This window comes from Cebus imitator, unplaced genomic scaffold (assembly GCF_001604975.1).
Source record: "Cebus imitator isolate Cc_AM_T3 unplaced genomic scaffold, Cebus_imitator-1.0 Scaffold70, whole genome shotgun sequence".
NCBI lineage: Eukaryota > Metazoa > Chordata > Mammalia > Primates > Cebidae > Cebus > Cebus imitator.
In genome coordinates, this window is record NW_016107385.1 from 5682843 (window position 1) to 5694140 (window position 11298).

Consider the following 11298-nt stretch of genomic DNA (forward strand, 5'->3'; position numbering starts at 1 on the left):
CCTTTCCCATCTCAGCAGCCTCCTTTTCAAATTTTTCAATGGTTCTTTTGTCGATGCCACCGCATTTGTAGATTAGATGGCCAGTAGTGGTGGACTTGCCCGAATCTACATGTCCAATGACGACAATGTTGATATGAGTCTTTTCCTTTCCCATTTTGGCTTTTAGGGGTAGTTTTCACGACACCTATGTTCTGGCGGCAAACCCGTTGCGAAAAAAGCGCCAGGATAGTCTTGATCTCCTGACCTTGTACTCTATCTGCCTTGACGTCCCAAAGTGCTGGGATTACAGGCATGAGCCACCACACCTGGCATCTCATACTTAACATGTACAAAAACTACTGATTTTTGCCTGAAAATTTGTTTCTCCTATAGTTTTCCTTTTTTTTTTCCTATTAACAGTAACACCATCCTTCTAGTGGCATGGATAAAAAATATTGGAAACATTATTGATTCCTATCTCTCCAACCCCATTGTGAAAGTGTCCTTCAATATTCCCCTCCCATATTCACTGTGAGCTTGGTCATGTGACTAGCTTTGGCTAACAGGACAACAGAAAGCATGCTGCAGTGTGTTGAGAACTCACACAGTGGGGCTTGGCAAGCTGCCAAGTAAAAAGTCAGTACCCTGAGACTGCCATGCTGAGGAAGCCTAAGCCAGCCACATGGAGAGAGGCATGTGGAAGACAGAGAAGCCATGTGAAGAGCACTGACACTGAGACTTGTAAACAAGGCTGTCCTAGACCTTCCATCCCAGCACACCAATTACATACAGCCAGGTGACTATCTCCAGCTCATTTGCCATGGAACAGAACTGGTCACCTGAGTCTTGCCTGAATTCCTGACCCACAAAACCATAAGCAAATAGAATTCCTATTGTTTTAAGCCATTAACTTTTAGAAGTTTTTTACAAAGCAATAGGTAATTGAAACATCCACGCCATATCTATCAGAAAATCCTGTAGGTCTGCCCTCCATATATCCAATCAGGCTTCTGATCTTTACTGATAGCACCCTGGTTTAAACCATCATCCCACTGGGATTACAGCAATGGTTTCTTAACTGACTTTCCTGCTTCAGTTTGTCTGTCTAAACTCTATTCCTAACACAACATCCAGAATAATCTAATTTAAACAAGCCAGATCTTGTCATTATTCCATTCAGAACCATCTAAGGGCACCGTTTCATTCAGTAAGATGTATCCTTATAAGATACGCCCACCACTCCCCCATCTACTATTGCTTTTCTTCTCCTTGCGCATTCTACATGAGCCAAATTGACCTCCTTGTCAAACCTGGAATATGTTAGTCATGCCTTTCCTTAGGGTTTTTTTTTTTTGAGACAGGGTCTTGCTTTGTCACCCAGGCTGGAGTGAAGTGGCATGATCTCGGCTCACTGCAGCCTCCACCTCCCCGGTTCAAGCAATTCTCCTGCCTCAGCCTCCCAAGTAGGATTACAGGCATGCACAATCATACCTGGCTAATTTTTGTATTTTCAGTAGACAGGAGGCTTCACCATGTTGGTCAGGCTGTTCTCAAACTCCTGACCTCAAGTGATCCACTCGCCTTGGCCTCCCAAAGTGCTGGGATGACAGGCATGAGCCACCACAACGGGCTTCCTCTTCTTACAAAGACACCAGTCATACTGGATCTGGGCCCCACACTAATGATCACATCTTAATTTGACTATATCTGCAACTCTATTTCCAAATAAGGTCATGTTCACAAGATACAGGGGTTAGGACTTCAATATATCTTTTGGAGGGACACAATTCAACCCATAACAGAGGGTTACATTCTTTAACCTCAGCCACTAGTTGTCTGCTACTTTAGAGCTAGTTTTAAATCTCTAGTTTAGTCACAGATCCTGTTTTTGATATTATTCAATGATGAAAACTTCTCATAAATAATCTAAACTTAACAAAAGGTGAGGTCAATATAAATGCAAAGTAGAGAATTTTAAAATTATGTTTACTGAAAAAAGAGATAATGTTAATAAAATAGTAACTCCATCCAACTGGCAATTAATAGCATACCTATTCCTGGCACTCCTACTGGGAGGTTTCAAAGTTAAGAAATAGAAAATCTTTGTTTTAATGGAGCTTATATTCCAGAAAGGAAGATAAAACCCCTCTTGAAGCAATTACAAGGTAAAAGTTAGAAGTGCCCCAGTTATGGATGCTGTGCTTAGGGAAAGAGTGCTGTGGAAGAGTGGTAGGACTAGAGGACACAAGTATCCACAAAGAATGAAATCATCAAAATTTGAATATGAGGTAGTTCATTAAAAACAAATGAATAAATAAAAGTTAAATGACTGAGTACATATTTCAAAGAATCTTTGCCCTGAGAAGATATAAAGCACAAAAGCAAAGATTAATGGCATTATGAATGCATTTTTACAAAGCAATTATAAAATGCTTTATATAAAAATGAAGTATCTTTTCTCTTAGAAATGTAGAATTGCTCATAAAAGGAACTGTAAAGTTAAAAAGTGAACATTTCCACACTTTGCTTAACAAATGCCTGACTGTATTACCATTCTCCGTCCAAAGATCAAGTATATTTCTGGAAAAACATCATTATAACATGGACACCCATGTACCAAAATAAAGAACTTTTTAAGGGCTGGGCACAGTGGCTCATGCATGTATTCCCAGCACTTTGGGAGGCTGAGGAGGGCGGATCACCTGAGGTCGGGAGTTTGAGACCAGCCTGACCAACATGGAGAAACCCCGTCTCTACTACAAATACAAAAAGTTAGCCATGCGTGGTGGCGCATGCCTGTAATCCCAGCAACTCGGGAGGCTGAGGCAGGGGAATCGCTTGAACACGGGAGGTGGAGGTTGCGATGGGCCAAGATCGTGCCATTGCACTCCAGTCTGGGCCACAGGAGCGAAACTCAATCTCAAAAAAAAAATGATTTTTTAATGGACCCATGTTAGTATTTGAAATAGCAGGTAATGGTTAACATGATTTATGCTTTTTTTTTTTTTTTTGAGACGGAGTTTCACTCATGTTACCCAGGCTGGAGTGCAATGGCGCGATCTCGGCTCACCGCAACCTCCACCTCCTGGGTTCAGGCAATTCTCCTGCCTCAACCTCCCGAGTAGCTGGGATTACACGCACGCGCCACCATGCCCGGCTAATGTTTTGTATTTTTAGTAGAGACGGGGTTTCACCATGTTGGCCAGGATGGTCTCGATATCTTGACCTCGTGATCCACCCGCCTCGGCCTCCCAAAGTGCTGGGATTACAGGCTTGAGCCATCGCGCCCGGCGATTTATGCTTTAAATGAAGTAACTGCTAGAAATAAAATCAATTGATACCGAAACAGGTTATGTGAACTGTGGAGAAATAATATTCTTTTTGAAAAACAAGCTACATAACAAACTTCCAAAATCTGCTTTACTGTACTTTATTGATATAAATACAACAAATCTCAATAAGCACCAGCTACCATTTTACCACTACACAAGGAAACAAAGTCAAAAGAATTAAATACGAATGCAAACAGTAAACACAGCAATGCTTTCACTTCCACTATAGTCCTCTATAACAAAACATCCTACATACTTTGTACAATTTGCTTATAATTGATTAAGCATTTGAAATAAAGCAAGGTTGATTTTTAATCAAACTTTTATTTCTCAGTGGAAAACGCTCTCTTCATCAAAGGTGGCTGAGTTTTCCCGACATCAAACATCATTTCCAAAGGTGGGTTATTGAGAGAACACCAATCAGGTATACGGCCCGTCTGATTATAATATTCCTTTGAAACAGAACGGCTCCCAAGTATATCTTGTAATGCTCCAAAAATAGCCCCTGTGTGACAAAAATATTTTTTATAGCTAAGATGAAAACTTTTATCAGAAAACTTTATGTACATATACATCTACTTCACTATATGACAAGAGTGGACTGGTAAAATTCGGCAATTCAGAGCCACAATCTTCAAAGTAATTCCAAAGAAGCCATTCTTTATTTTATATTTTGAATAATAGGGTAAGCCATAACTTCTGTGTTAAAGTAATTTACATGGCCTTTCACAGATAATAGTGAATACAATCAGTAAGATTCTCAGTTTTCTCTGTCACAACTAAGGTTACATATCAATAAATAAAATGGTACTGCAAAACCCACTAAACATTATTATAATGTGCTAACATTCTATATTCAATATAGACTTTATTAAGCCCCACAAGGCAGTCTTTTAAAAATAATTCAGTTACTAAATCAGTTTGTCCTAGATCAAAACTATGTCTTGACCAATTTTACAAGAAATAATGTAACATTCATTTTAAAATGTCACACCACTTTGTCTCTCTGAATGTACAATCCTGATACCTGCTAGCTCTAACTGCATCATAAAACACACATCAGAACATATATAAATGTACACATTCATGATTGTTTTTCCCTTCATAGTTACAGCTGACCCTTGAACAATGCAGGGATTAGGGATGTGGACCCCCAAGCAGTTGAAAATCCATGCATAACTTTTGACTCCCCCAAAACTTAACTACCAATAGTCTAATGTTGACTGAGAAGTCTTACCAATAACAGTCAATTACCACATACACAGACCAGTATCTACACATATAATTTTTATACATTCATGACTTATCTTTTTCTTTTTTTGATATTTCTAGGTTACGTGGTTTGTCTGTGAGTTTTTTCAAATTGCTGCAAATCTCCAAAAATTTTTCCAACATATTTTCTAAAACTGCATATGAGTAGACCCACATAATTCAAACCCATGTTGTTCAAGGGTCAACTGTACTTATTAGCTTATTTTCTTATTTCAGTAAAACCATCATTACTTAAAACATTTAATGAACTCAGTCACAAAGTATAGTTATAAAACAAAGAGATCAATTTTCATACGTGACTCACTAGCTTTGGAAGACATTAAAATAAATGCTTTAAGAAATGGTAGCGGCCGGGCGCGGTGGCTCAAGCCTGTAATCCCAGCACTTTGGGAGGCAAAGGCGGGTGGATCACGAGGTCAAGAGATCGAGACCATCCTGGTCAACATGGTGAAACCCCGTCTCTACTAAAAATACAAAAAATTAGCTGGGCATGGTGGTGCGTGCCTGTAATCCCAGCTATTCAGGAGGCTGAGGCAGGAGAATTGCCTGAACTCAGGAGGCAGAGGTTGCAGTGAGCCGAGATGGCGCCCATTGCACTCCAGCCTGGGTAACATGAGTGAAACTCCGTCTCAAAAAAAAAAAAAAAAGAAATGGTAGCATCACTAGAATAAATTCAAAGCTTTCACTATTCTGAGGGATGACTTTAAATGAGGAAGCTTACTTAATATCACAGTGCAAATGCCGAGAAATATAAAATTCTGAAAATTAATATAGTTTAAGAAAAAGTCAATGTTATTTCTATTTATAAAATGGACAATTCTGAACCTGGAATGATTATAATATATCCATTAATAGTGTCATTCAGAGACCAATTACTATATAATCATTATATTTTAAAAGTGAAACTCTTACCTCCCAACCAGGCCACACAGTTAGCTTTTGCAGGTGGAGTATGAATTCGAAATGTCTTAGTGCCAAGTACTTTTTTATATTTTGGTTTTTCTACCAAATACCGTATTTCTGCAAGCAATCTGTGGAGAAATCCTGGCAACATAGAAGTGCCACCTATGACTACCAAATTCTCTGCTAGTTGCTTCCTGGTGTCTATCGGACACTGTTATTAAAAAGAAAGAGAAAAAGAAGGCTTTATTCTGAACTGTACGAATAATGCTTGGCTGAACTTAAGAAAACATACAGAAGTATGTACTACAGATTAAATAGGTGATCATTTGTATCATAAAAAGGGCCACAGCAAGGTTTCATGTAGCGAATATAACCACTATGAAAATACTGCCAAATATATACATAAAACTTTAAAAATTTTAAGATATTTTAGACTCTTAATAGCATAGGATTTTACATTCCATAAGGCATACGGCAGTAATATGTAAGTGTTCTCATTTTCAGGGTTGCAATGATTAAGCTGGGCAAAGACCATGAGAAGAAATAACTTCTCTTTTTTTGGGGTAAGGGAAGTATGTGGAAATTTCATTTTTCTAAGGCGTATTCACAGTGTCAGTTGTTAAGTGGGAAGATAACACTTCCAGAAAAATTATGTTTCTACATCAGTTCTCTTTAAGAATTAACAATGATAAGGTCCTTCAATGAATGGAGCCCTAGAGGTAAACAGTATCTTCCAAAGCAATGGTATTTCACATGAAGTCCTATAATTACATAGTCATTAAACAAAAGAAACATATTATTACCATATGTCCTGTGGAATTTAAAACTGAATACTATACAACCCTGAACTGGAAGAAACTACAAGCCACACTAGGTACAAAATAAAAATCTGGTCCCTGTTCTTAAAATAATGCACATGTCCATGGCACTCATTATCATGGGGTTTGGAATGTTGTAGATACCATTTCTCAGTGCCAAAGTAAAACTTATTAACTATAAAATTTTAAAATAAAAGTTTAAAAAGTTAAAAGAGGGAACCATATTCTGTAAAAGTTAATACAATTCAACAAACAGATTAGTTGCTGACACAAGGTATTTAAAAACAAACACCCAGCCCCCAGATTTCTTTATTCTTAAAAATAACATATGACAAGGATTGCTAGTTGCCTAAAATAACATTTAAAATTTTTCTTTAAAGGACTGTGATAATAAAGGGAATTTTTTGACAAGATAAAATACCTGTATAAGGGAATCCAATATTAAAGTGGCAACTGATTTCTCTTCATTATCTTGTTCAAAAAGAATTTCCACAACCGAATCTCTAATGGGATTTGAAAAAGAGAGCATTCTATTGGTGTCACATATTACAATATGATGCAGAATATACCATTATTTCCATTTACACAGTATATTTTTAAGTACCAATACTACATTACCACAGAATAATTATTAAAATACAAGGTGCTCTCACTCGTAAATGGGGAGGATAACAATGCCTGCCTCACAGGGGTTGAGGGGAAGATGCAGTGAGTTAACAGAACAGGGTCTGGCATATAGGAGGCATTCTCTAAGTTATTAGCTGTTACTATTATTATGTATAGGTTTACATTTATTTTGTGTCCAATTATAACTCCCCAAACCTAATAAGAGAAAAGAAACAGTATTCTGTAAAAGTTAGTAAGATTCAACAAACAGATTAGCTAGTGATACAAGAGATTTATAAGCAACCACCCCCCCATTTCTTTGTTTTTTAAAATAATACAAGAGAAAGATCACCAGTTCCCTAATAAAACATCCATTTTCCAGTTAATTCTCAAATTAAAATCACTCATTACTTTTTGATAGCATGAGGAAGATCTTTGTGGTGATGAAAGAGTTCTGTATCTTTAAAAAATTATATTTAAGGTATACAATATGATGTTTATATATACATCATGATGTATATAGATACAACTTGTGGTGTGTGTGTATATATATCTATGTGTGTGGCATATATATACACACACACAGTGAAGTAATTACTATATTCAAGCTAATTAACCTATCCAGCACCTTCCATAGTTACTTTTTTTTTTTTTTTTTGGGTAGTAAGGGCACCCAAAATCTATTCTTAGTAAATTTTCAGTATAGAACACAGTGTTACTAACTAGAGTCCTCATGCCATACATTAGATCTCTAGGCTTATTCATCACTCATAACTGCAAGTTTGTGTCCTTTGACTCTCTCCTCATTTCCTTCCCCTCTCAATACCTTGTTTCTAGATACTTGACTTTTTTTTTAGATTCCACATATATAAGTGAGATCAAGCAGTATTTTTCTTTCTGTGTCTGCCAATAGTTCTATATCTCCATTGTTGTAGTTGTGTTTTATCTACACATAAAATAACATAGAACTTACATATACTTTATGTCAATTTACTAGTTTTGATATCATATTATAGTTATATAAGGTGTTTAACCATTGGAAGAAACTGAAAGCGTATATGGGACCTTTCTGTATTATCGTTTGTAACTGCCTGTTAATCTTTATTATTTGAAAATAAAAAAAGATAAAACTCCATTTTAAAGCCAGATACATTGTGCCTCTCACCCCATCCCACTAGTTAAAACACTATAATTTACCAGCCTCTTGCCAGGTGCAATGGCTCATGCCTATAATCTCAGCATTTTAGGAGGCTAAGGGCAATGCAGGGAAATGGCTTGAGTCCAGGAGTTCGAGACCAGCCTGAGCAGCACAGTGAGACCTCGTCTCTTAAAAAAGCAAAAAAACAAACAAAAAACCAGTTTCTCCTGCAACTAGATGTAGTTACATATCAGACAATGAGATCGAGACAGAAGTAATAGGTGGGACTTTTTTTTTATCCTTTTGAGACAAGATTCTCACTCTGTGCAGTGGCTTGATCTAGATCAGCCTCCCAGGTTCGAGCGATTCTCATGTCTCAGGCTCCCAAGTAGCTGGGATTACAGGTCTGCGCAACCATACCCAGCTAATTTTTTGTATATCTTCAGTAGAGACACAGTTTTGCCATGTTGGCCAGGCTGGTCTCAAACTCCTGGCCTGTCTCAACCACCCAAAGTGTTGGGATTACAGGCATGAGCCACCAAACCCGGCCTATGTTGGACTTTTAATTAAGAGTTAAGCACTTTTCTTCTTTCCCTTCTTTTCCCTTCTTAGCACTACTTGCTTGAAACAAAGACATGGTAGCTACAACTCGAACAGCCATCCTGGACCTCAAGGTCAAGGGCTACATCCCAGAGATGATAGATGGAAAAATGTTTGGGTCTCTAATATGAGATGATAATATCATCCCTGGATGATCTACCTCTGAACTTCTTTTAATTTTTAACTTTCTGAAATAGAGTCTTCGCCTGTTGCTCAAGCTGGAGTGCAATGGTACAATCTTGGCTCACTGTAACCACTGCATCTGGGCTCAAGCGATACAACAGCACTGGCATCCCTAAGTGCTGGGATTATAGACATGAGCCCCCACACACAACCTTGGACTTCTTTTAAACAAGAGGTAAACTTCTAACTTGTTGAAGCCACTATGTTCAGGTTTGTATAACTGTGACCAAACCAAATCCTAACCAATGCAATACAAAATTAACTATACATATGCAGGTATAAACTCTGTTTTTTATAAAATTGGGATATTATGCATAACTATTTTGAAGCTTTAAAAAATCCTTTTCAAAACCAAAATTCTCTTCATGAGACTCAATCTACTAGCTAATTCTTTTCACTTCACCCCTAAAGTATGCTAACTCAGGCCTGCAGTATGCTGAATAGGCATTGCTGGTCAGCCGCTTGCCACTATGCCTTGCAGACTTCCTCCACCAGTTAAGCTGCATGCTTACAAAGAGTCACTTTTCTTGTTCTGAATCTTTTGTCAGCTGACTTGATATTAAAATTACATAACTTAACAATTATTATTATAAATTAACAATATTATTTGGAAAGACAAGGTAATTATTAAAAATATTTGTAACATAGGTGACACAAATGTTAAAGTCTAGAAGAAAATAACTAGATGGATTCTGTTTTTTTAAATTATTATTTCTAGTAGAGATGGGGATTCACCATGCTGGCCAGGCTGGTCTTGAACTCCTGACCTCAACTGATCTGCCCGCCTTGATTTTCCAAAGTGCTGGAATTACAGGCATGAGCCAACGTGCCTGGTCAACTAGATGGATTCTGTACCAAAACTCATTCCTAGTAACTTTAAGTTCTCACTGTACCTATTTAAAAAAAAAGCTGGAAATCATAAATTATGAATTATGGGTTTATATAATTTTAACTCAGAACTCTATAAGCAGACTTAGCCTCAAAGAAAAGGTCTTAGAAAAAAGTTATAAATATACACAACTTTTAAGATAAAATGTTTAGTATATTCTTTTTATAATGGTCCCTATTTATTTATTTTTGAGATGGAGTTCTGCTCTTCTTACCCAGGCTGGAATGCAATGGCTCGATCTAGGCTCAATGCAACCTCTACCTCCCAGGTTCAAGCAATTCTCCTGCCTCAGCCTCCTGAGTAGCTGGGATTACAGGCATGGGCCACTACACCCGGCTAATTTTGTATTTTTAGTAGAGACAGGGTTTCTCTATGTTGGTCAGGCTGGTCTCGAACTCTTGACCTCAGGTGATCCACTCGCCTTGGCCTCCCAAAGTGCTGGGACTACAGGCATGAACCACTTCACCTGGCCGGCCCTTTATTTTAAATAGCCCTACTCTTGATTTACCAATCAACTACTGTGTCTAATTAGAAGGGTTCAATGGAACTAGATCTTTTGGTAGAAAAAACATGTTAGCAAACCTAAATGAGTTGGGTTTGGAATATAGGACACAGTGGTTTCCTTTATTCACAATACATTTTCCTATTATTTTGGAAGCAAAAATTTCACGTTCATTGAATTTCCTTTTTTTCTGTTAAAGAAAATAGAGATGGGGAGTTGGTCACGGTGGCTCATGCCTGTAATCCCAACACTTTGGGAGGGCAAGGCGGGAGGACTGCTTGATTGGAGTTTGAGATCAACTGGGCAACAGAGTGAGACTCCATCTCTACAAAAAATTTTTTTTAAATAAAAAAAACAAAAGAGATGGGGGTCTTACTCTATTGCCCAGGCTGAAGTACAGCGGCATAATCATAGATCACTGTAACCTCAAACTCCTGGGCTCAAGTAACCCTCCCAACTCAGCTTCCTGAAGAGCTAGGACTACAGGTGTGTACCACCATACCTGGCTACGTAAAAAAAAAAAAAAAAAAAAAAAAATTTTTTTTTTTTTTTTTTTTTTTTTTTTTTTTTTTGTAGAGACAGGGTCTCAATATGTTGACCATGCTGGTCCTGAACTTTTGGGCTCAAGATACCCTCCCACCTCTGCCTCCCAAAGTGCTGGGATTACAAGTGTGAATTATCATGCTTGGCCTCTGTAGTTCCTTAAACAGTTATATTCTTCTCTTACACTGTGATCCAATAAACAATCAGGAGAAAATTTTTAAAAATAACTTAATAAATATAACTTAAATAAGAAATTAAAATGATATAAAAATAGCTAGCAAAAAGTACTACATTCTGACTCTTTTGCTACCTTGTCCTACCGTTGTCTTTAACTTCTGTATATTTATGTTCATTCTTTTAATACTTCAACCTCTACATTAATTAACTCAAAACCTAATAGGATGTTCAGTATGTTACACAATAATTATTTCTGTGCTTCTTCTGACCTTATATTTTACAAGGAAATTTTTATAATATAAATTTTATAAAGTTGGGTTATAAACAAATGTCGTTACTAATATGATTATGTAAGT

General features: G+C 37.3%; 1 protein-coding gene across 2 annotated transcripts in view; it reads right to left on the minus strand.

The window, feature by feature from the left end:
* Positions 1-3388: 3388 nt before the first annotated feature.
* Positions 3389-11298, minus strand: part of ACTR10 (actin related protein 10) — a 31250-nt gene continuing 23340 nt past the window's right edge. For both annotated transcript variants that reach the window (XM_017531053.2, XM_017531054.2), the window contains exons 11-13: positions 6726-6807; positions 5496-5697; positions 3389-3816 (exon numbers count right to left, since the gene is read on the minus strand). In XM_017531053.2, the coding sequence (XP_017386542.1) occupies positions 3635-3816; positions 5496-5697; positions 6726-6807 (466 nt within the window). In that variant the 3' untranslated portion in view covers positions 3389-3634. The remainder of the gene's footprint in view (positions 3817-5495; positions 5698-6725; positions 6808-11298) is intronic.